Source organism: Rhinoderma darwinii, chromosome 1 (genome assembly GCF_050947455.1).
Source record: "Rhinoderma darwinii isolate aRhiDar2 chromosome 1, aRhiDar2.hap1, whole genome shotgun sequence".
Taxonomy (NCBI): domain Eukaryota; kingdom Metazoa; phylum Chordata; class Amphibia; order Anura; family Rhinodermatidae; genus Rhinoderma; species Rhinoderma darwinii.
Window position 1 is genome coordinate 51,493,911 of NC_134687.1, and position 27,615 is coordinate 51,521,525.

The 27,615-nt window shown below is 39.8% G+C and overlaps 1 protein-coding gene across 2 annotated transcripts in view; it reads right to left on the reverse strand.

The window, feature by feature from the left end:
• Nucleotides 1-27,615, reverse strand: part of PPARGC1A (PPARG coactivator 1 alpha) — an 89,377-nt gene that overhangs the window by 36,055 nt on the left and 25,707 nt on the right. For both annotated transcript variants that reach the window (XM_075858734.1, XM_075858724.1), the window contains exons 3-5: nt 15,647-15,841; nt 13,165-13,287; nt 6,173-6,374 (exon numbers count right to left, since the gene is read on the reverse strand). In XM_075858734.1, the coding sequence (XP_075714849.1) occupies nt 6,173-6,374; nt 13,165-13,287; nt 15,647-15,841 (520 nt within the window). The remainder of the gene's footprint in view (nt 1-6,172; nt 6,375-13,164; nt 13,288-15,646; nt 15,842-27,615) is intronic.

Below are 27,615 nucleotides of genomic sequence, written 5' to 3' on the forward strand. Positions count from 1 at the left end.
TGACGCTGACCAATCAGCATCATACACTTCTCTTCATTCCAGCACAGCTTGATCCACAGCACAGCGTGATCTCGCGAGATCACGCTGTGACGTCACTTCCTCCCACAGGTCCTTTACCGGAGCGACAATGTCCACTTATTGAATAGAAAAAAAATGCCCAGTTGGGCATTGAAAACAAATTTGCATAAATCTTAAAATGATCATAACTTGGTAAAAAATAAACTTTTAAAAAAACATATGGATGCCTTGTTCTTGCATGTTTCTAACTTTTGTCTTATGTTAGGAATTTATCATGGCCTTTCTATTTGTAAAATCTGTATCCTTTCAAGTTTGACATGATGTTCTATGACCGTGCAATAATTCCAAATAGTTGATGATGTTTTGGCTCATATCTGGTCCAGTTAGTGTCACCTCAAAAAGGGTATCCCCAGCCCAACCAATCAGCTGTGGAAGATTCATACCAATAAGCCAATAATAAAGCAGCACAACACATGCTGTAATCTACTGGTGGTCACATATCAATCACTTATACCATCTTCCCCCTGGGAATGTATCACTGTGTTTAGATTAGATGCCGGGAGTGATAAACCATCTGCAGTTTCAGCACCAATATGTCTTAGATTCAATAAATCAACACATAGGAGAACAATTGAAGCACATTTACCATTTCCCTTTAAGCATTCACAGCCGCACAATAGATTTTGACAGGGAGTTGATCAAGTTACTTTTGCATATATTTTTTTGTCTCAAAAATTGTGAGATACTATCCATTTAACATATTTTTCATTATCAACTGGTTACCCTTTGGCAGATCGTCACTCCTCTTTGGAAATGACCCTCTGAAGAAGGTAAATAACAGGTGGCATAGCTGCCAAACGCCTGCTTCCCCATTTGTAGACATCAGCTGGCTTGACATTACAATGTGTGCCACTGAGTAGGAAAGCAGCTTGGTTGGGCCTTTTGCCAAATGAATTGTTAACAGGTGAATATCTAATTTTAGAAGTGGCACATTACTTCACAAGCAATTAAGTATTAAGACGGAGATCTTGGGTAGGTGTTTGTGGAAATATGTGTTGAGGTGTCAGCCTATTTGACCCAATTGAAAGTCACCCCTAGCAGTACCCTGTGAAGGCAGACATATAATGGGCTGAGTCGTCATTCACTTCACTTGAAAATAATAACAGCCCCCCAGGTTTGGCCCTGCAATAGCAAAGATACTTTGTAGGTAACAGTCCAGGTTCTTAAAAATAACCGCCATTCAGGGTGTCCATAGATGCTAACTGCATGGTTGGGATTTCTAATCCGGTGGGAGATCTATCTAGGCAATGTTTGAATGCAGCATGTTGGCAAATTTCATCATTGTTTTGGATTGGAACGTGTACCTCTCCAAGAAAAAAACGGTACGTTCCAGAGGGGTTTTAATGCCATTAATATAATATTAATACATGAATGCTATTTATCATTCAAATTATATTAACTATGATGTAACTTCCATATACATAGTCTTATAGAGATTATGGACTAAAACGGAACCCTTATACACTTTAGGTAATACCACCTTAAGGGGAATACCACCTTAAGTGAATTACCACCTTAAGTGAAATACCACCTTAAATAACTGGAAACCTAATATAGACATGTAAGAAGAAGACATTAATGGGAGTCCGTGAACTTGGGAAAACTTGAAAGAAGGGGTCACATTACTCTGTAGGGCTTCTGAACACCTTCAGGAGATTTCTATTACTGAAAATCTTCAACATAGATAGAGCCCAGCATCATGAGTTATGCCAAAGGAGTTCATGCCCATACAGCCGCAGCCACTTTATATAGGATAGGGTATAATGGAAGTTGGAGTATTTGAACCCCCACTATTGTGATCTTCTCACATGTCTATATGAAACATCACAAGAAGATATTAGGTGAAATTCCCCTTTAAGTATAATTGAGTAGCTGCAAACTTTTTACAGTCCTTCCAATGTTCACTTAAATATTATTTCCTGTTATAAACTCACTGTCTGTGTGAATGTTACTAAAGAAGACTGATTTCATATCACTCATGCCCAGGGAAGAAGTTGGAGATATAATACTATGTGCTTCCTTCCTAGCCCTAGAATATACCGGTAAGACTAAAGAATAATGAATACAAATGATGGTCCCACACAAACTGAATATGAAATCACTGAACACATAAAAACTATCACATTGCGAGTGGCTCCCGTAAAAAAGAAAACATTGACTAACCGGCCTCGACTTCATGACTCTCATGAATACTGTTTATTCCCATTGAGCGCTAAGTGCCTACCCCAGACCCCAATCTCTGTACCAGCCACAAAGGGTTAAGCTTTAAAAAAATACTTGGCTTTTGTTCCAGCACAAAGATTACAAGTGGCGCAAGCCGTTGAATAATAAACCGCCTTATATGGATTCTTTCCTTATCTCCGCGCTGCAATAAGGAATATATTATTTGATGCAAATCTCTTATGTCTTATATTGTGATTTTTTTTTCTTGAGATTCCTGACATTTTCGCACATTTGCCAGAGGATAAAGATTCACGAGATGCTTTACACATTACGGTTTCAATGTATTGCTTTTTTCTTTATCTAGAAGTGTTACTTTTAAGTCGTTTATATGAAATCTTAAAGTGTTCTCTATGGGGAAAGCAATAATTATAATAAGGATACATAGTATGGAAATATATTGAGCCTCATTTATAACAGTGACCAGTGATTCATTGGCTAGGGACCATTTTTCTCTAAATAAGGGACCCGCTATGTGTCTGCCCTTTGCCTGTAGGTAAAGATGTTTTTGTAGGAGGATGAGGGGGAATAAAATCTGCAGGATATTGGTAGTTTTCTTCAAATGCTTGTCTGACGTACTCATCTCCTTTCAAACTAAGAGGAGGAAAATGTAAGTGAATTATAGGGAAAACCCCCTACTAGCTAGATTTACAGATTTCAACTTTTCACTGACATACAGCGTCTCACACAGCCAATAAGATCCCTACTCTGTACTGATGAGGAGCAACAACTCCAGATGGGTGTCTCTGGTTCTGCCTCTAACCAGGGTAGGTTAGAAAGAAAATGGGGCTGTGGGCAACAAAATATGGCCCCCTCGCTCATTATTTTTAGGCCTTGTTTACACGATGTTTATTAGTTGATTTTAGCGGCGTTTTACGTGCCAAAAACCGCGTAAAAAATGCTTGCTTTAAGCTTCCCATTGAAATCAATAAGAAAATGCATTGTAGGGAATACGATGCCGTTTTTTTTGTTTAAAAACATGTCGTGCAAAAAAAGAAGCATCAGGTCAATTGCTGGCGCGTAAAAGGCACTGAAAACGCGCTTATTTCCCATAGTCAATTGGAGTCCTAATTACGCGCACAAAAACACGTCAAAGATGCATCAAAACGCCTGTACTTTAAAAAGCGCTTTGCAAAAATGCTTGCGTTTACGTTTTCACGTCTTTTTTTTGGAGTGCCATGTGAACAAGGCCTTAGAGTTGTACTCATAATTCTAATATATAGATATGAATACTGGTATAAAATGCAAAACAATACTATCATACAATGTTCACATAATATTGTCATTCATGTCTAAAGAATACTTCCATACAGCATTGGAGTTCCCTACAACCTGGATATGTTTAAAGGGGATGTCCATATACAGGTACAAAGGAATTCTGAGTTAATAGAGGGGGATCCTGCTGTTCACAAAGAGCATCTCTCGCTCTGAAAGGACCTGTCCTATTCTGCATTACACAGACTACACATTGCTATGAATGAGCACTATGTAATGCTTTATTTCCCCTGTGGTGGCGCTGCAGGGAAATGGAACACTTACTGCCAAGTTTCTGCACAGATTACAGCTGATCACTGGGAGTCCTAGAAGTGGGACAATCTGTTATCTTAATGTCAAGGGACCCTTCTAAAATGTAGGGATTGTCCAGAGAGGAGACCCTCTTTAATTAGAATGCTCTGAGTTATTCCACTAACAACTTTATATTCAGAAGTTGCTACTTAACCAATTTCATAGTATATCTGTGTGAATTAAGAAAGTACTTTGAAAGTATATTTTGGCACTATTAACTAAAATATGCAATAATTTCAATTATATAAAAAATTACAGAAATATGGCATGTATTTATTTTTATTATTATTATTATTATTATTATTATTATTATTAATAATAATAATAACAATAATATAGGAATATATAAAATAGGGATTTCATGGCATTTGATGTACTATTTCTTTTATTACATTATCTTTGAGCTGAATTTAGTCACTGGCCACTACTGATATTGATATTTGCAGCAGGGTATCCAACCAAACTAATTATAATCAAATAAAAAGCATAATAAAAACGGCATTCCCAGTTATGGCTCATATAAAAGTGTATTTTGCTGATAGTTTCTCTTTAAGGAAATAGCTTATTGCTTTGTTTTGCATGTAAAAGTAAAGTGATTTGATTTGATTTATAGACAAACAAGTGTACACTAGAGGAAAAAAATTCTAAAGCCCTTCTGGAATTACCATGTGGAAAATTACCCATTAAGCATGCTATTTAGCAATAAAAATGAAAGGGAGCCACAATGGATATTTCCTGAGTTACATAAGGAATAGTAATGTAAGAAAAGTGAGCCATCAGGCGTGAAATAGACAAAACTGCAGACATGCCATGTCCTTGTCTCTGGGGCTCGCCCTGCAGCTCTGGCTGGGGACCAGTGTATGACAGGTACCGGGGACTGTGAGGATGGCAGGAGGGCTGCAAAGCCGGTCTCATGACTGATGAATGTGGATGCAGACAGAAATAAGAGGTGATCGCTGGGGGTATATAAAGATTTCCAGGCAATAACTACTGACAACAAGATGGCATAGGCTTCACCTAAAGCATATCTAAAAGCTGGAACATTCTTAGGCTTATCTATCTATCTATCTATCTATCTATCTATCTATCTATCTATCTATCTATCTATCTATCTATCTATCTATCTATCTATCTATCTATCTATCTATCTATCTATCCTCATATCTATCTATCTATCTATCTATCTATCTATCTATCTATCTATCTATCTATCTATCTATCTATCTATCTATCTATCTATCTATCTATCTATCTATCTATCTATCTATCTATCCTCATATCTATCTATCTATCCTCATATCTATCTATCTATCCTCATATCTATCTATCTATCTATCTATCTATCTATCTATCTATCTATCTATCTATCTATCTATCTATCTATCTATCTATCTATCTATCTGTCTGTCATCTATCTATCTATCTATCTATCTATCTATCTATCTATCTATCTATCTATCTATCTATCTATCTATCTATCTATCTATCTATCTATCTATCTATCTATCTATCTATCTATCTATCTATCTATGTATCTGTCTGTCTGTCTGTCTGTCTATCTATCTATCTATCTATCTATCTATCTATCTATCTATCTATCTATCTATCTATCTATCTATCTATCTATCTATCTATCTATCTATCTATCTGTCATATATTTTCATCAATACAGTTATAGCAAAGTTGAATTTGTTATTTAACTCTTTCTTTTGCAGACTTGGATACCTCACTAGGTTTAGATAAATCAGGAGGATAATATGCTGTATTAGATTATTATATGATGAGTTGTGTCAAATTACATTGACAAACTCAGCTATGCTCCATCGATAAATGCTGAGTTTGTCAAAAGAAGCAGAGCTAAATTTATCATTCAGTCCAACTAATTAAAATATCACCATATATGATTTTACATAGAACTGCAAGTAAACCTACTGGGTACCTTAACTCAAACACACAAACTAGGCAGAGCCAAAGACATAAAGGGACAACCCCTTTCCATATGACCTATTAGGGTATATGGATGTCATAGTGGAGATCCCTCACCCAGGAACCTCCAGATGACCAAGAGCAAAGAGGGGACTCAGCGTGATCATTTATTACATTCCATTCTTCAAATATTCTGTAACATCAATGTCCAGCTGTGGATTATAAAGGGTTCAAACATTCACATACACAAGGCTGAGAGGCCAGCTCAGGACTGTCCCAGCATATGATCCACTGATGCTTGCAGCACGAAGACCATTTGAATGAGTAAAGACAACATTAAATTTACCACAAAGTGCGGCACGTCTATGAGTCCCCAATCTACCTTGAAAATGTGGCTGAGGATGCAAGCAGAGCTTCTTTTTGGTGCATTTGTCAAGTCTGTTGTTCGTCCTGCTCTCTGTTGATTTGGTCTGAGGAGAGTCATCATTCGCAGTCAGGTACTTGAGGAGCTCGGAGCAGGGGCGCCTTTGTGGCCTCTGCGATTGACAAATGTTTCTGGGTTTATTACTCCAATAGTTCTCGCTCTTCACAGACAGAAAAAAAAAATACAGAAAATTAAATTAGTGAGCTGAGTCCTCAGTGAAAAAAAATGACAAGTTATCTCTGGTCTTTTATTAATTTTATAAAGTGTTGACAATAAGAGTACCGGCTCTATGATCTGTGAATAACTGTTTGCAGAACAAGGAAAGAAAATTGCATTTAAAATTCCCCAATGCCACTTATGCAAAGTTTTATTTTGTTTCTCCATTGCTTCAATTTTATCCTCGGAAACATAGCGGCAACTTGTTTTTACAGCTTCTAGTAATAAAGGCTGGGATTAAAACCACTTAAGGTTTATTTGTTACCTGCTTCTACAGCCTAGCGTTACCCAGCTCTCCCAAGTGTCCTTAAAATGCTCAGTTTTCGGCTAATGTGGATGGCCGGGAAAAATATATTTATAGATCACTTACAGTATGATGTAATGCCACATATAAAGTAGCTATAATGCCCCTTATGTTCTTCTTCAAATTATTCTCCTGCCCTGGCTGTTATTTCTATGTTATCGAGGAGCTGGCAAAAATATAGATGGACACCATTGAACATCCCCCATCTATCACTGAGAAGTATCAAAAGATGTCATCAGTGGGGGTCCATTTGTCAAGAAGACCCATGCCAATCACTAGAATGAAGGAGCAGATAATGCAGTGCCAATTGGGCATAAGCTTTTGCGTCTGGAGTTTTTGCCTTTCTCTGGATCAACATTGCTTGAGAATAGGTTAAGGCTCTGTTCACATCTGCCTCGGAGCAACCGTTAGGGGCCTCCGTCACAGATCTGGCAGGGTTTACCTGAGACAATTGCGCAGCATGCTGTGCTATTGTGTCCGGTAAAATCACAGACACCCCGATGGAAAGCCAACAGAACCTATTAAAGTCAATTGGTTCCGTCGGCAACCGGTGGTGTCCGTTGCGTAACGTAACCGTTGGTTCCATTATTTCCTTGTTCTGCACCTCTGACGGAGCAGAACAACGGAACAGCACAGTGCAGGTGTGAACATAGCCTTAACTAGATGGACTCTTTTTTCGACCTTACTATGTAACCATGCACATTGTATGTTACCATTACATGCCAGTCGTTTACATGAATGGCTGGCCATATAATACACACTAACTCAGTGTCTTTTAACTCTGGCTCATAGAAGGGGGACCTTCTATGACATTCATAAGACCCAACTAGATAACATAGTATACCCTTAATGCTAAAGCCAGATACTGATTGGTTATGTGATCTGTATCCAGCAGTAAAGACCCTTTTAAACAGGAAGATTTTCTAGCCTATTGAAGGCACAGCAGGTCGAACGACCCTTATTCGCTCCATTTACTAGGAGCAAAGATCGGAATGTATGGAGGCAAATGATTGTTATTACAATTCCCCCCCCCCCATACATTGCATTTTGATGGTAGCACATCTCCCTGTTTACATGGCGAGATGTGCTGCCGATAAGTGACCAGTGTTTTTGGACCGTATAAAAGATCCGGTCAGCCGACAAACGAGAATTGCTCGTTTGTCGGCTAATCGCTGCCATCTTTACAAAGGACTGTGATCGGGAATGAGCGTTCATACAAATGCTTATTTGCCCGATCATTGCCCCGTGTAAAAGGGCTTTAACTGTCGCTCAGCTGAGGTGAGTAATCTGCAACTACAGCCGGAAATAAATGTATCAGAGTACGGACTCAATAGAAAATCTATGAGCCCGTCCTCCGATACATCGGCTTTCCGGAAAAAGCCGAACAGAAACAAAGCAGCTGAGTGCTCACACGGGTGCTCCAGCTGCTTCGTTCTAGCGATTGGTGGGGGTCTCAGTGCTCGGACCCCCACCAATCCAAACTTATGACACGTCACTATGACATGTCAGAAGTTTGTCCAACGTTTGGCTACACTTTAAAGATTTGGCCACAAAACGACTTTCCGATTTTCAAAAGATATTTCCCACTATACTAATTATTTTTCCCATAGAATGTCATTCATATTGTGTGGATTATTGTGCTTTGCATTGCCACACGTATCTTTATCAGACAATAATATACTAAACACTGGGGGGAGGGGATTAATTAAACACTCTGCGCCAGTTGTCTGGCAGAAAAAAAAAGGAGCAAATTGCAATTTTACTCCACCTTCCACCAATTTTTTTTTTAAAGTGGGCAGGGTTTAGCTGGAGGAGGCATGGCTACACAGGGCCCGTCAAATTCACTATAAGTTTCACTAAAAACTGTTGTAAAATATAGCGAAAATCATAGCTGGCATAAATTTCCTTTTCTTGCGAATGGACAGCTCGAAATGCGTCTTTTTATATGAAGGTTGGCGAATAAAATACAAGTCTTAACAAATCCCCATTGTGATTATAGCATTTACCGCCAAAGACCAAGAAAAATAAGAGGGGAATTTATTAAATATAAAGAAAGTTGGAATAAAATGCACCTAATTTGTAGGCGCACATCTTATAATAAACTATGGGTATCTCAGGCTGTCAGTGCGTCAGAAAACGGAATCTACATGTAGGGGCAGGGGGGTAGGGAAACAGACAGTGAGCCCTAATCTACCCACCACTCAGTCGCTGCCTACTTGAAACGACCCGCCCTAGGCGACGGGGTACAACTGGGCGGCGGTCCCTACGCTCAGTAGGTGCACGACAGACAAACAGACAAGGGGACACAAGCAAAGGGAAAAGGGGCAGTTGCCCACGACAACACCGTGAGCAACAAGAGAGGTGAACGAGCCGAGTCAAACCAGGAATGTACGAGGTACCAAACGCAGAGCAGGAGAGTAGTCAGTAAGGCGGGGTCTGTGTGAAGCAGGGTCAAATAGCTAGGAGCTGCAGCAAGGCCAGGAAACCACACGAGAAGAATCACAAGCAAAGGAGGAACAGGAAAGGCAGGTATAAATAGACAGAGGGCGGGAGCTAGCTCCGTCTGGCCAGGCTGCGATAGGCTCTCCCGCTCCTAAGCCTGACATTCTGAGTGGTGGAAGATGGAGTCAGTCTCAGAGACATAGAACCAGGTGCAGACTGATTACCCATGGGCGTATACACAGAAGTTGTGCCTGGCAGATCCTTTACACTACACCAGCCATGCGCCTAGTGTAAATTATGGTAAGTTTGTCAGGCTGTGGGTGGCCCTGCCCCTTTAGCTTAGCTCCGACCCACTTTAAAAATGCCCGTGAGCGGCTAAAATGGCGAAAAGTCACAATTTACAGCAATTTGCGACTTTTGTGCCATTTGCGACTTTTTGATAATAGAAAATAAATCGTTTTTACTACCAAACTTAACAATTATTGTTAAACACTGTAAAATCAGTCAGATGGTTAATAATGATTACTTCAATGGCCAGAATTTTAAATAGTTGAATGGAAATTCTAGACTATGTACACCTTTGAAATCGTTTTTTTTTTTTTTTTTTAATAAAAATGTTTATCGGTGTGTTTGGTGCAACTTTGTAAATACTTTTTATCAAAAATTATTTTTACTTTTTGAGATACAGCTGCTTTGTATCCGTATACAGAGCAGCTGTATCTAGCGTTGAAACCTGTATCCGTCATGTCAGCGGCACCTTACGGGTTCAGTGACAGCGGATCCGATTGAGCTGTTATCGATCACATCTACGTTTATAACTTAGATGTGATGGATAACAGGTGGATCCTGCGTGTATCTAAAAAAAATGTTTTTTTAATAAAAAGTATTTCGAAAGTTGCACCAAACACACTGATAAACATTTTTATTCTAAAAAAAAAACAACGATTTCAAAGGTGTGCACAGCCCTTAACTTTCTATGTTAGTTTGTTAGAATTTCCATTCAACTATTTCTATAAAAAAAAAAACTATGTTAAAGGTGTACACAGCCTTTAACACCAAACTAATATTTAACGGTTATTATTTTTGTTTCATTTTTTGTGTCGAAAGATACTATAATTTGTAAACTAACCAGTTTGTACGATATTACAATAAAAGAACACTGACCATTGTGTATACCAGGAGCATAGACATACCGATCACTGATAAAATCAGGAGAAATGTTTCAGAATAGAATCTCTCACATGACCTTGTCAGAGTTCACAAGATTAATTATCCATCGCCTGGAATTACTGAGCTACTGTATATTAAAGATGAGGCCAAGAAGACAGGTTTTACTTCTCCACCTGAATAACATACGCAACTAGACCTGACAGCCACTATCAAGCCAACGTTTCTCAAGCCGGTAACAACCAAGTTTACTGTACACGGCCGCTGCAGAGTTTCCACAGTATCAGACAGTGAGTTTGTAAATAGAGGAGCGAAAATTTGTCGTTTATCTCGCTACGATTTTATGACTTTGCAGGGCTAGATTGTGATGCATCTTACACCATATATTAAGACATATGATGCAACTTGGAGTTAAACTTTTCATTCCTCCTTAAAAAAAAAAATCACAATACTGTTCCGCCACAACCTGCAGAAGAGTAAGTTTCCATGAATTATACCCCAAAAAGACTTGCATTTGTAATTGCAGCAAAAGGTGCTCAACAAAGTATTGAATTTTAGGGGGTAAATACTTATGCACATTAAAGTTTTCTGTTTTGTTTTTTTTATCTTAAAGGGTTTATCTGTGATTTCAAAATTGATGGCCTATTCTTAGGAAAGGCCATCAATAATAGATGGGGGGGGACCGACTTTCGGCAACCCGCCTCTCAGCTGTTTGAACAGGTGCGCTGCCTATTCATTGTTTACATCAATTTTTATTTTGTTCGTACATGCACACCGTTACTTTCATAGAGGCTGTGTGAGGTGTTACAGCGTTGTCCCGTTCAAGTAAATATATGGACAGTGATGTCAAGGGCTAATATCAAAAGCGGAATTCCCATGCCAGATCAATGGCAGCACTCTGGCCGGGGATTCCGCTACTGGAGAAGCCCCTGTCATCGCTATCCATATATGGACAGTAACGTCAGTGACTTCTCCTGGAGCGGAATCCCCAGCAAGAGCGCTGCCAACGCTCTGGCAGGAGATTCAGTTTTTAAAGTTAGGCCGACATTACTGTCCATATATGTCAGGGACTCCCTCTAGGAGCGGAATCCCTGGTCAGAGGGATTCCGCTCCTACAGGGAGCAACAGTGGTGCTATCTAAAGGAAGGGGTTGCCATTTACGGGGGTGGGGGTGGTTCTAGCTACAGCGGGAGTGGCACTATATGCAGGGGTCGCGCTATTTGCAGGCGAATGGCGCTATCTGCTGAGGTGGTACTATCTACAGGGGGTGTGGTGATATATACAGGGGGCATGGTACTATCTACATGGGCACTGTGGCATTATATGGGCACTACCTACAGGGAACACTGTGGCACAATCTACATGGGCACTGTGTGTGACACTATGTGGGCACTATCTACAGTGAGAGCTGTGGTACTATATGGACACTGTGGCACTATTTACAGTGGGCACAATCTATGTGGGCACTGCCACTATCTACAGTGGGCAATGTGGCACTATCTAGAGTGGTATTTCGTCACTATCTACAGGAGCCCTGTGGCAATTTCAGGTGGCTGGGACAAAAAACCCTACCGAATAAAATTCATGCATTTTTGGTCAGATGGCGAGGAAATGGATTCAAATTTTGAGACATGAAATACTGACAGCTGATTCGTTGTTAACTGCCCTTTTTTTACGTCGTGTAAATATAGCCTTATAGCCCTCTTATCTGCTCACAGCGATCCAGGGTGATGGAGAGGGAAGAAGACGAATTGTTAGAGCTGTAACAGCGAGTATATATATATATATATATATATATATATATAGATAAATATATCTAAAAAAATACAATATTTTTTTTCACATTTTTATGATTTGTCTGCTCATAATAAAAACTAAAAACATGAAATTAACTAAACTAATCTAAAAAATGAAAGCCTCATAAGGCTTGTCAAAAAACCAAAGTAATAATAGTTGTGATATTCAAAGTGGTTGCAAAGATATTATCGTTTAAAGAAGTGCATAACAGAAAATTGAAAATTTGACGTGGACACAGGGGCATCAATGACCCTTGGTCATGAGAGGGTTAATTATTGTTTGTGTCAGAGTAAAACAAAAATGTTTTGCACCTTCACAGTGGTAGACATGTTGTGTAAATCATATGGTGCAAACCCCCAAATAGTCCATTTTAATTCCAGGTTGTAATGCAACAAAACAGGAAAAACACCAAGAGGGCCGAATACATTCACAAGGTACAGTAGCTGTGACCAAGCAAGACTTAGGCCCCATGCACACGACCGTAGATTTCATCCATCCGAAAATACTGTCCGTAGTTATTTATAGTCATCCATAAGAAGTCTGCATATAAGGAATTGTGTCTGTAAATACGGTCCGTAGTGAATCCGTAATTCATCCGTATTTACGGATCCGCAAAAAGAAGAAAACCACAAATGATATGCAACATCTGAAATCCTGGAGTCGCCGAGCAATGCTTCCGTAATTACGGACGGCTATGGGTGCACATCCGTAGCCGTCGGCAATTACGGAAGCGACCATAGACTTCTATGGGGAGTCCATGCCGTAATTACGGTCATGAATAGGACATGTTCTATATTTTACGGATTATTTTTACGAAACGGACACCCATCCGTAAAAATACAGAAAGGTGTCCGTAGCACATAGAAATGAATGGGTCTGTAATTACGTTACATAATTACGGATTAAAAATACGGTGGTGTGCGTGGGGCCTTAGAGAGTATAGAACACTATCTCATTCCAGTTTAGCGTTCACCACTTATTATTCCATTTATTTTTAGATGGAAGAAAAGGAAGAAATTTGTACCTTGACGGGCGCAGGGCTGGTCCTGATCCTCTGATTAGGGCTTGCATGGTTGTGTGCGCTGAGTCCAATGCATTCATTATAAATCAGCTGAGTGTTAGCTGGAGCCAGTAAGAGCTTTTTAAGCTAGAAACATAAGACGAGAAGAGGCATAGTTACAAGACAGTGAAAAATTACAATTAGGTCTCTTCAATTTTTTAATATTAGTTCAGATTAGTCATAAGAAGTAAACATGTATTTGTAAAGAAAAAAATGCAATCAACACCACATAAACAAAATTAGGAAAGATTGTTATGCAAAACAGCTTAAAAAGCTAAATTAAATGTAAAAAAAAAAATGAACAAAAAAAAACATAGGATAAAAAATAGGAGATAATTCGGAAAGAGCAGAGACTGGAATTTTAATTATGTAATCGTGACATCTGACAGCACTTGACCATTTATTTACTCACACGGCATGCTGGGAACTATGTATTAATTAACAGGACTGTCTCACCTACATACCAACTGTCTTGCCACACTGTATATAAATAATGTATGCAGGCAATTGCCATATATTATTTACTCCAGTAAGACATATGTTCAAATTTAGGCCCTTTCATTTCATGCACACTGCCGTTTAAAGCTTCCATGATTGTATGGATCTGGAATACGACACCCATAGGCTCGTATAGGTCCATACTGTACCTCCATGCGCTAAATGCACACAGTGGTTTTTTCTATGGGTTTGGTTCAATTGCATGCCATGTTAACCTGGTATTATCCCCTAGAAGCAACACTTCTCACGGTCAAAATACAGTGGCACATGGAGAACCTATGGCTCCGTAATACAGCAATACTACGTGTGTGTGAGTCCTTAATCACATATATATATATACTCCTGAAATGGAATTCCACGCTTGGCAAAAATGTAACATCAGTTGTCTATTACTGTTTCTAGGACATCAGTGAAGTTGCCTCCCCTGAGACCCTGCCATGCTGGAATCCACTTTGTTATAGTCAATGGTTAAGGTCCCAGAGGAGGGAACTCCACTATTGTCCTAGAAAGGATGAGAGATATTATCATGTTTGTATAGGTGGAAACCCCTTTTAAAATAATATTTACTACACCTTTATTTTACAGAATAAATAATGAATACTGTGTTGAGATCAATTGACTTGGATTCATGAGATCGCTATGAAATTACTTTATATTTCAATGAATCTGTTAATGTCTTCTAATGTCCTACTGGATGTCAACATTTTCTATCTATGGTTGTCTTCTCCGACCTAAAAATAAGAAGGAGCAGAATAGGAAACCCATAGTGCTAGCTTAAGTGTAACTAAACCCCCACCGATTGCTAATACAAAGCAGCAGAAGCACTCGGGTGAACGCTGTGCCGCTTTGTTTCTGATCAGCTTTCAGAGCGGTGTACATGCTCAATAGAAAGTCTATGAGTCCGTACGCAGCTCGCTCGGCTTCCTGAGGAAAGCTGTTCAGAAACTAAGCGAAACCGTGCTTATCCAAGCGCATCGGCCACATCTTTTTAGCGATCAGTGGGAGTCTCAGTGCTTGGACCACCACCGATCAAAACTTCTGATTTGTCCCTATGCCATGTCAAAAGTTTTTTCAAAGTTTAGTTACCCTTTAAAGTGACTGTCCTTTAGTGGTATGTAAATCACTACCTTTGGGTAATGCCTGTCTGACATTTATTTTTTACCCTGTTGACCACATGGCTGCAGCTTAGCTACATTGTCTAAAGGGAGTCTAGTCTGAAACCCACCCCTACTTCCTGAGATTCTCTCCGCCATGTTTTACAATACAGCTCTGCTTGTTCAGATTAGCTCCTGTGTATAAGCACAAGCCCACCATAAGCTCACCATTCAGTAAGTGCATGAAGAGCTGATTCTCCTTACACTACAGATAAAAATATTTTAATCGTAAGCTTTGGTAAGGAGGAATCCTGGAGATTTGCCGCCCAACCAAGATTGTTATTATCTGCTGTATATTATATTATGGAACAGAACTGAAAAGTGAGATTTCCCACTGACCTCATTTACTAAAACCTTTCTTCTCACAATTCATTGAAATACCTTCCTTGGCCAAATACAGACAATGGTTTCCATTACAATGACTGAAATTATTTGAGGCTACTTGCAAGTACGGTATGTGTAATCTGACTTATACCGGTCAATAAAGCCGTAGAAGAGTACTCTTGCTTTGAAAGTGGTGAAAATGGATAATATTGATTAGGAGTCCCAGATAACATTACAAATCAATGGTAAAACTTAAAAATAATAGTCCCTAAATAAAAAGCATCCATGCACTTCCCAGCTCAATGGCCACTCCACTATTTTAGCATTTCATGTGCAATGTCATTACAGCTACATCATTCTTTTTTAGACCTAAAATTAAAGTCCAAACCTTATTTTGACTACATCATACCCATGCAGCGGGTAGCCAGAAGCACATCCAATTCCTGTTAAACAGTAGGAAGGGTTCTTACTAGTGACGGCTCTTCTGCCTCCTGTGTTGGAGGGGTGCCGTCAGGCATAGATGAAAGGCTGGGATCATGTTCACTGGTCACATCTCCATCTGTCAGTGCATCAAATGAAGGCAATCCATCCTCATCCACAGGGAGACTGTCCAGTGTCTCAGTAAGAACTGCTAGCAGGTTTTCTTCATTCTCCTCTTCTATCTTCTGCAAGAGCAATAATTGAAAGTGTCAATAATATAATAAACTGCCATCATTTCACCAGTAGTCAACCTACACCAAGTACATACATTCAATGTCACTGGTTTATAATTAGATGTCACTGGCTTATCATTAGCCGTTGTTAACTGGTGCCGTTATGGCCTTGGTATAGGATTTACTATGGGGTTCCTGAAGAATGGTGTCACAGCAAAGCACATCAGCCGCCACAGGCACATACATTAGCCAATATAACCACTGAACTTCTGATTAGTGCAATGATCTTCCTCCAGTGTCAGAGGTCAATGGAAAAAATTGATTTAACAGGTTGCATTTTTTTCTGTCCCATTCTATTGGTTCAACTAAGATAAGTGTCCGGAAGACGCTTATCTCCCATTGCCCCATGAAAGCAAATTAAGAAAACATCTTTCGACCAATAATTAGATCTGTAGACAACTTTAGGCATTACATTGTGCACAACAATTTCTGTATCTACAGTTACAACCATATAATCCATATTGTAATGTAGGACACCATAATGGTGGATTGGTCAATATGATGTAATCTGAGCACTGATCTTTCTTGAACATCCTTCCAATAAGGCGTCTTGAAATATAATAACCTTTTAAATTCTAACATTACCAGTCACGATGTATACGTGAGAAGTGTTTTAGTGCCATTGCCAGTTTTTTCCTTGATAGGATGAACACAAGGATCAGAAAGATCTGTAAGACCTCAAAGGGGTTGTCCCAAGATTAAATGTTATACCCTAACCACAGGATAGGGAATAACATGCTGATTGGTGGGGGTCCGACCGATGGAACCCCCACCAATCAGGGGAATGGGGGTTTCGTTCCTCCAAAGTTTCGTTCCTCCAAAGTTTCGTGCCACTGCAAGAGATAGTGAATGAAGCGGCACACATCCATGTAGCTCAGAGCTGGAAAATCATGGAGCCAGGTAGACAATGAGCCCGGAATTGTGCTGCCAGAATGAAAATTTTTGAGTTGGCTTCTATTGATGTCAAACATAGTAGTTATTTCTGAGCAACTAGAAAAGTCAAATTGGCTTGTGCATTAGTCTACATGATTCCTAAAGTCTATAGTATTTTGTCCATCAATGTTATGTAAGCTTGTAAAATTGACTGGGTATCAAGACCACCACCATAAACTTCTAAAAATCACAGTAGGATCTGACTGACACACCGGAGTACCAGAAGATTCATGCTTTGATAAAATAATGGGCCCACAATGTTCAGCATAAGACAATTCCATTTGGAGTCAATCAGTTGCCATTAGGGTCTATTTCTTATTGGTTAATTCCCAAATTACCAGTTATATCATATTGATGATATATAGTTACATAGTTACATAGTTACATAGTTGATAAGGTTGAAAAAAGACACAGGTCCATCAAGTACAACCTATAATCCTACCGTGTTAATCCAGAGGAAGGCAAAGCCCCCATGAGGGTGATCCCAATTGCCTCATTAGGGTAAACAATCCTCCCTGACTCCAAATTTGACAATCAGAATGAATCCCTGGATCAACGTCCCATCTCCAGAATCTACTACTCATAACCTGTAATATTATATTTATCAAGAAAGGCATCAAGGACCTTATTGAACTTGTTAAAAGAATCAACCATCACAACATCCTGTGGCAGAGAGTTCCAAAGTCTCACTGCTCTTACAGTAAAGAATCCCCATCTGTGATGGTGGTGAAACCTTGTCTTCTCTAGACGTAGAGGATGCCCCCTTGTCCTTGTTACAGACTTAGGTGTAAAAACATCATTATAAAGATCTCTGCACTGTCCAATTATATATCTGTACGTTGTAATTAGATCACCACTAAGCCGTCTTTTTTATAAACCGAATAGTCACAAATTTGATAACCTTTCTTGGTACTGCAATCCGCCCATTCCCTTAATTACCTTAAATATGTCCTGTGTGTATGTACAGAATCATTTGTGATTGGCCAAGGAACCCCAGGCCCACGCTGAAAGCAAGTATGGCCCCCATAATTATTAAATCTTATAGATGGGCTCATTCTATTGATAAAATATCTATCATCAACACCATAATGTTACATTTATAATGAGTGTCCACTCCCACCATTATGTACAAGGGATAAATAATGCTGTTTATAGCCGATCGTATGTGCTGAGATGCCTCGCACATGGTTGTGAGGCATCTGCCCATTCTCAAACCTCAATATGAACAGTTAGTTCATAAGAGTTGGATATTTTCTTCTACAGTCCAATTCTTGGCCCAAATATTGCAAACACTTAAAAATCACATCATGCGTGGTCACCCTACTCAGAGAAGTCAACCCATTGTCAAAATGTATGTCTCCACTATGTGGTTAAAAAGAAAAAAAAAAGGATTGCTAAATATAAAAAATAGAACTATCATTGTGACACAGACCTACAGCAACGCAATGGATATCTCTAGTCTCTTTTATCTTCTACCAGATATATATTGGCCTTTTTATGTATAGATATAGGTATACTGATAACCTGACCTGTTATATATAAATAAGGGCCAAGCATAAGAGCATTCTTTATGTGCTTGGGTGTAAGAGGTACGGGCAAACTCTAATTTGCAAACATGGCTAGCTTTCAAATGCCCTTGCCAAGATACCATGGTCAGACGGCCAGTCCACATGTATTATATCAGATATCTACATTGCAAGATAAACCCCCTATAGATTACCATGTAAGCAAATAATCATGCAATTTTGTAGTCAGCACACATTTTAACACAATGGCACCGCTCAACAAAACGCCACACTAATGATATAGATAGAGCTGCATACGACAGGAGATGACGGCAATTGTTAAACCCTGTCACTGGGATGTAGAACTTCACAAGCAGTAAATATCTCTAAAAAAAAAAAAAAAGATTGTATAGAAGCTGAAATAAATGGATACAACTTTTCAGAACAGAACAAATCAGTAAGCAATTTATTAAGCTGTGAGAGGGGCTTTGCAGTGCAGTCAAACAGATGCCCTATATTACTATGGCATGGTGCCATCTCTCCAGCTGTGGCACAATCTTGCAATGAGTGGCTGTTTACTGAGCGAATGTGTGACACTAAAAGTCTAAGCTGTCACCTAACAGCGCACTCTCTCTACATTTGTCACTAGAGACAAAGCAGTGCCTGTGTATTAGACACATACAATAGGTCTACCAGTAAACCACGGCCCGTTTTATTTACTGTATACCAAGTTAATAAAAGCCTGGCAGTACCAGGCAAATATTTACATATAAATCTTCCAAAACTGGCACAATTTCAAAGACAATATCAATTATAATATCACAATTAAAGCCTCTGTATTCCATTTAAACATTCTGCCGAGAGACAATGAATGTACAAAGTGGGTGATTAGTTACTGCAGTCATAGATAGACTGGCACCCGGCTCTGGCTGTCACTTCCTGTGGGCACAGGTCTTCTTCGGAGCAGTCTCAATTAGTTTTATACAAGTTTCAGCAATCAAACGCTCAGGAGAAAGCTATGTATGTACCGTAGATGACTCTGCTAAACAATTAATGTCACATTATATTATCGCCTGTGTCCCAATTTACTCTGCAAATAAATCAACGTCACAATAAATAAAGCGCACTTGCCGACTAACACATGTCTGTTTAGAAAGTGACATGGCAGAGCAGCCCATTACTTAGTAAAATGACTCTGCAAGGTAACCTTTATATTTTTGACGAAGCCATTATTTCTAATTATCGCAAATTGCTATTTATATAGAAACAAATTTATTAACTGCGGAGGGATGGATGTAGTTCTAGAGCGATAAATCAATCAAAAGGTGGGAAGTACACAAGCTTGGAACTACTTGTTCTGCGAGATAACAAGATAGACAATTTTGTTTTGTAGTGGAGTCATTTAAAGTGCACCTGCTCGCTATGGAGGCCGATATACTTGTGGGCTGAACCAGCATTCAGGATGAATACTGGTCAATAGGCATGTTACCATTTATAATCAAACCATTGAACTGGTGTGAACTGGGATCAAATGCAAATAGCGCAGTATTTTGTAACATACTCAAGACTAATCCTGGACACTTCAAAAAACACTTGAAAGCCTACATCTGGTACTCTTTTATGGATGGCCACCAAGCAGTTTGGTTTCTGTACCACCTACAATGAGTTTTCAAAGAAACGTTTATAGTTTTGCTCTATACGGTATTATTTACATAGAAAAAAATAAATAAATATATATATATATACATATATATATATATATATATATATATATATATATACATATATATTATACCTTTGTGCATATTACAGGATGAAATTGTCTACTTGAGATATTCAATTCTTTGAATTCACCCCATAAGGTAAAATTTGACCCAATTGATTTCACATATACATTTCCTTTAAAAAGGACCTGTCACTAGGTCATATAAGTTGAACTGGTTTACAGACCTGAATAGCACTGTCTCCCAGGGCCATTTCTTTTTTTTCTTCCCGGTTCCAGAGATATGGCCCCCGGTGTGTTGCCACCCTATATTCTAATATGCAGTAGTTAGCCAATGGAGTGTGAAGTATCCTCATTCTCTTGAGGTGGAGCTAGCATTCCTGCCTAAGCGAGAGGCAGCTTGAGAGTGGCCAGGCACAGCGTCATCTCGCTAGAACAACCACATCTCGCGAGATCATGCTTGGCATGGCCACTCTAAAGCTGCCTGATGCTGATTGGTCAGTGTCAGAGGTGGGAAAGTTAGCTCTACCTCGAGATAATAAGTAGTAGTTTATGCCCAAATTGGCCAACTACAGCAAATTACCTGGGCGGTGGTCCAGGACAAAAAGAAAAACGGCGCTGGAATCAGGGGGACAGCGCTATTCAGGTCAGATAGCCAGTTCAACTTATATGACGAAGTGACCAGTCCTCTTTAAGTCACACTCCAATAATGGTCAACATCACCATACATGTTATCAACCTGTCACATTATGAGGGTCTCAAAGGTGGAGAGCCGCACATTACAACCATCAGGGCAATGGTGGTAATCAGTCGTCTGAAGCGCAATGATAACAGAAAAAGGGAGACACAATTTTGTTAGTAGAGGTTCAATGAACACAATTTCATTGGTCATTGCAATGTTTTCAGCTATAGGCACAATTGGCTCCATTGGCAGGATACTTAAAACTGACTACTAGTGCTCAGCACATGCCATACACAGCCATGCACATTAGATAGTTGTTGGCCTACAGCTGTCTACCCAGACCTCCTCATAAACCTGGTGCAGCTGAATGTAAATGTTTATTTCAATGGGAGGAAGGGAATAACCACCAGGGGAACAAAAGGATTAAGCGTGCTGAAATCCAACATGTCCTATCCTGCTTTCTCCTGACATCAGCAGTCAGGGGTCTGTAAGTTTGCCCTATGCACAATAAACTGTGGGTCGATCCTGCCGAATTCGTCAGCTTCAACCACCTTTGATCAAATGTGCATGGCTATCTTTAGACCCTGTCTACATGGCCCAATAATCTAAACAAATTGAGGAGAAAAGACACGTTTTATTTTTCCAAAAATATGTGGTCTCATTTTCCTTATAGGGGTTTTCCACTTTCTGACAACTGATGACCTGATTCACCGGATAGGTCATCAGTATATGAACGGTGCGGGTCTGACACCCGGACCCCCGCACCGATCAGCTGCTGCGGCTGCCTCGGGCATCGGACGATATTGCCGGAAGCAGATGGCTCCAGTCAAAGATTAGCGGCCGAGCCGCAGTACTGCAGCTCTGCTCCTATTCAAGTGAATAGGAGCGGATCAGCAGTTCTGCCGAACGGCCACTATAAAGTGGTCGGAGCCATCTGCTTCCGGCTCCAACTACTGCATCCCGTTCAAAACATCTGATGCCCGGAGGCAGCCAGATCAGCTAATCGGTGCAGGGTCCAGGTGTCAGACCCGCACTGATCATATACTGAAGACCTATCTGGTGGGTAGGTCATCAGTTGTCAGAACGTGGAAAACCCCTTTAACTTCATTGAACCGCATGGACTAGACCTTAGTGAGTTACCGTCCAATATATCTCTATTGACTGAGTAGGATACATGGGACACCTGCTCTATCAACCCTTTGTCCTGTCCCTGGTATGCAGAGGCTCCCAGCTCTGTACTAATAAAATCATACATGGGCTTTCATTGTGTGTGTGCCAGAAGAGTGAGAGAATCGAGTCTTGTGTATTGGCACACTTGATCGCAGTGGTTTAGATACTCTGACCTGTACTGGACTCAATAAAGACTAGCTTGAAAGTCATTTCTGTGAAGAATTAGGCAATTAGAATTGCCTTTCAAGGTTGTTAAGTCGCTGATAAAACAGCTGTGAGCATATGAATGCTTTCCATGCACAAACCTATCACGTTCAAGCAGTTTTTGCACCAATTTTACGAATATGCTACAACCAGCACAGCCAGAAATGTTGGAAAGATTGATGAATTTCAACCTTTACGGAGCCAAAACATGGAATAACATGCTCGATTAATTCCAGACGGTTATTGCTCGCAGTTGTCTTAATTTCTGCAGTATAAGTGCCATGCAGATTTGGGTTGTTTTCTTGGGCAGTAGCATGACACGGATCCATACAAGCTTTAATAACATGATAGGATGAACATGCCAAGAGTAATGTTCTATGAGGATTTTCTATGTAATAAATACAATTATAGCTGTGTTTAGACATGGCAACTTTTTGTGCCATTTAAGCAATATCCATGATCGCCAAGTGAACAGGTGAACAGGATTAATTTCTACCCAAGTAAAAACTTAAAGGAACAGTCCGGGAAAAGCTAATACACTGTGATATGGCTAATGCAGAACCTGAGGGGGCAGGATTTAAAGAAAGACTTCCTGTGTCATCCTCCGCCCCCCTCAGGTCCTGCACTAGAGATAACTCAGTTTTACTCAGATTGTTCCCCTAATGTTTTCCCAAAATTTTTAAATGGTCACTGATCATTATTGTTCCATGTAACACAATCTCTAAAAAACCTTTAAGTAGGATCCAAGGGGGAGTGGGTATGTATGATGTCCTACCAAAAACCATTCTAATCAGGGCTCGTTTTTTATGAATTATGTATAAACAGTCATCATAACAATCCTATGCCAAGTGCCAAATCCAAATTCTAACTATATAAATCCTTACAAGAAACCCCTTTATAATAACTATATGAATATTCTATATAAAAAAAATAAACAATAACAAAAAGAAGCAAATAATACAATTTTAGAAATAAAAAAAATTCCTGACGCCCTTTTCCTTAAGATTTTCCTTGGCAGTGAATCAGATATATGAAAAAAAAAAATGTATATAAATGTTTGGCTGCATGGCAGGATAATATATGAAGAAAAATTAGTGATGTGAGCATTTGTTTTAGGGAATATAGAATTGAATGAGATATATTGCTTTCTTTCTAAATAATAGATTAGGAAGCCGTTTCTCTCTCATCCTTTCATGTGAAGGTAGAAAAAAAACATCCGCTATAGCTTTTCATGGGCATTCAATAGCTTTATGGTGTCAAGAATTTGCATCCACTTATACCGCTACAGGCCTCGCTTCTTCATACAAGTCTTGGAGATGAATGAATGATGAAATATGGCGCCTATAAAGTTGTTCCTTGGGGACAATGCCATAAAAATAGAGTCAGAAAGAACTGGAATGAAATATTGGAGATGTCAGCTGAAGATATTGACATAGAGATGAACACCCAGAGCTCTGAGTTTAGGTCTCAGGTACTCCTTGGCAGACAGATGGTACATCACAGCGGAGAATGTTATGACCATGTCGGCAGTACTGGGGTAAGTGACAGTTCCTATTTATGGTCATATTTCAAGTCATAAAGGAAGGCCCGAGTGTTAAATAAAATAGCATTAGTCAAACAGTATTATTAAAACACAGCAGGCATTGATAACATTTCTTTTTCCCGTGTAAGCAATGCCTAATATAGGTTGATGGTTCTAATGCGGAGAATGCATGGGCCAATTTGCATGTTCTTACCGATATCTTTCAACTTGAATGGGCTGTAAAGGCAATTGTTGGAGCCACTTTGGGCAACATTATGCAATGCAGAGCTAATCTTGACAAATTACCTCCAAAGGGGAGGACAGGGTATTGAAGTCACCTGGACTGGTCAAATTTATGGTAATGTGAAATTTTGGTAAGAAGAGGCTCACACGCAGTTTTGATGCCGTTTTTGGCTCGGTTTTTAAAGCCGAATACAGGAGTGAACACAAGAACAGAGATGCATCAGTCTTTTCTTTATACCTTTCTGTCATTTTGGATTCACTTCTGGCTTTGGCTCATAAAATTAAGCCAAAAATTGCACAAAAAAAATGCATAAAAACTGTGTGTGTGTAATCCTGTCCTAAGAAAGCATAGCTGGTCAGATAGCACCAGTCCACCCAAAAGGCTAGTTAGGGCTCATTTAGACGAGCGTGAATCTCATCCGTATGTTGTGCGTTGAAAAAACGCACAGCACACGGACCCATTGATTTCAATAAGGCTATTCACACATGCGTGAGTTTTCATGCAGCGAGTGTCCATTGCGTGTCCTATATTGGTGCGTTTTCACGCACCTAGTCGTCCATTGATGTCAATGGGTGCGTGAAAACCACGGATAGCACACGGACGCACATTCGTGTGCTGTCCGTGTTTCACGCATCAATTACATTGAAAACAATAAAGTGCTTGCAAGTGCGTGGAAAACACACATGCCATACGCAAAGCACACTGATGCAAAACGCAACGCACACGGACAGATTTACGCACATTTTTTACGAGCGTAAATCTGTCACGCTCGTGTGAATGTAGCTTTAATCCAAACAAGGTTTTTTTCAATACAAGCCTATCTTGAAAAGCAACATATTTCCCGGGCAAGTTCCCACAGATTAGCGCATCTAAATGATAACCTATTAGGGTATGTTCACATGGCTTATTTTCGGCCTTTCGGGCATGTCACTTCTCGAGCCGTTTTTCATTGACTCTATAGAAAAACAGCTCCAAAAACGGCCGTAAAAAAACGCGAGTGGCTTAAAAAATGTCTGAAAATCAGGAGCTGTTTTCCCTTGAAAGCAGCTCCGTATTTTCAGATGTTTTTTTCTAAGTGTGTGAACATACCCTTAATGATAAACTAGTAAGTGAGTCCTGTCCTCTAACTAATTCAGACTATTTCTCTTTCTAAGGGCCCTTTTACACAGGTGGATTTTCTGCCTGGTAAATGAGCGCTGATGGACAATACAGAATATCGATCAGCACTGGTTTGCTCGATTTAGTGGAGCAATGATCCGAATGTATGGGGACCAACGATAATTTATGCCCATACATTTTTCATCTTGTCGGCAGCATATCCCCTGTTTACACAGAAGATGTGCTGACGACAAGCGTCCATTCTTTGGATCACATAAAAGATCCGATGAGCCGACACTGTCCTGTTTACACGGATCAATGATCAGAGAACGGGCGTTTGTACAAGCGCTCGTTCGCCTAATCATTGTAAATGGGCCTTAGAGCTGACTAATCTCTTGTCAATTTGCACTTGAGCCAACCAGTGGTCTGATAATTAATTCATTCCACTGCGATGGCGGTTGTTAAAGAGTCATACATTTATGCAACAATGCACTCCAATCGCTGCAGATCTCATTTGACATATGAGTAAATGCTCCAATTCTAATGTAATCAGCGACTACTAAGAAAATGTTAGAACAAAACCTAAACCAGTCACTAGTCCCGCAAACATATAAAACTATTAAAGGAGTGGACATATGAATATCACAGATGGGAGTCCACACTCGAGAGTTACTCACAAAGAGCGGTTCTTGCCCTGGCGGAACGGGCCCATCCGTGTGTTGGTACGGTCAGACGCGGTGTCAGCTAATCGCCGGCTTCTATTTACAAAAAGGTTGTCTTTGTGAGACAGTCCCTTTAACAGTCGTCCTTTTACCATTGCATCTATGGCCAGCTGCATAAGATAGAGCTGTAGGGAAATGTGTTATGTGACCCATTTCAGCTCGGCTGATTGGCTAAGAAGCGTCACAGAGGACGGGGCAGTGTTTGTAAGTTATTTGTATCCCCTTTTTGGAGCTATTGTGCCCATTAGTTATTAGAGGATCTCAGAGCTGGTGAGAAAAACCTTCACTAGGAATGTCGTTAAAATAAAAACACTAAAATAGGTAAAAATGTTTAAAAAAAATTGTAATAATCTTTCATAGTACTTGCTCTTAAAGTCACAACTACCCCTATTTTTACAGGTTTTGCATGGACAATGAACCCGGCTTGATTGATAATACCCATGTGTGGTCCATCGATTACTTGAAGGTTTCATTCTTGTCTAAAAATACAAGTTTATTTTACGATGGACACTTCAATAAAGCGCTTAATTGAACATCTTCTAGGAAATGTAGCAAAGTACACAGCAAGTACAGTCGAAGCCGTAAAACTGGACTTTCATCTCCATGAGTCACCAAGAAGTCAAATCTCTAGAGGAATATTCCGCCTCATGACCACGAGCGCTATTCACATTTTTGAAGTCAATTAACGATTAGACTTTATTTGTATAAACCTCATATCTTTCATGTCCTTGACACCATACTTTGATTCTGCAAAAAAAAACTAAAAAAATATCTAGGAACGAGCTATCACCGAGCTGACTGCATTAACAAGCCAACGATAAGATAGTGTTTTCTGGAGCCGGAGATTTGGTTGTAGGCCCAATATGAAAAATTTATGGTAATTGAAACCACTGAATCTTTAGAAATGCAGTCAATTTAAGTCAGTATCAAAAGGTCACACTTTTCAATTTCTACTTGATGCTGAGAACAATATTGAGAAAACACCTGAAAGCAAAAGATCTTATCAGTCTCCAGACCTTAACATTTACTGACTGAGTAAAGTAATTTGCTGATTAGTAAATAAATGCATTACCTGTAGCCAAGACGATTTGTACCAGATTGAGATCACAAGGGGGAGGTTGTCCTGGTGACGGAAGAACTTGACTTTGTAGAACTATTCCTGAAAGTTGCATTTGATGATCTGCTGGGCTGTAGTTGGAATAGTGTTAGGGCCATACACATGTGGCGGAATTGCTGTGGAATTCTCCAGCGGCCGTTTTTTACATTTGTTTCTATCCATTTCTAGGCAAGTTAGTTCAGACGTTGCGGAAAACTCCGCTGCGGACCATAGGCTGTGGTGCGGAATTTCCCCCCCCCCTGCAGCAGCTCATGACGTTGCGGAGAAGAAGCAGAATTTCACTGCGGATTTCAGCCTTTGCAATGCAAAAACTGAAATCTGTGGCAAGTTCGCTGTGATATCTGCAACGTCCGAATTACCTGTCAAATATGCAAATGTTGGTGCAGATTCGTTGCGTAATTGCCCCAAATCTGCACCAACATTTGCAGCGGAAAAACGCCGCCCTTAGGTCCTTTTATTCAGCCCAATATGGGCCGTGAAAGCAAGCGCCGATCGACGAGACAGATCATTGATCGGCACTCGTTTGCTCCTTTCCCAAGGAGCAGTGATCGGTTAAATATGGGGACGAGCGATGATTACAACGATCGTTCATCCCTATACATTTCCATCATGTCAGCAGCACATCTCCATGGTCCCTATATACATTTTTGTCGATAAGAATAAATAAAACACCCAACATTTCTCTAATTTCCTCGATGGAACTAGAGTACTTTTATGTGATTGTGACCTTTCAGTATTTATACTGATGGGTGTCCGTGCTGAAAAAATTATAGAACCTGTCCTAGTATTGTCAGTAATTACGGCAA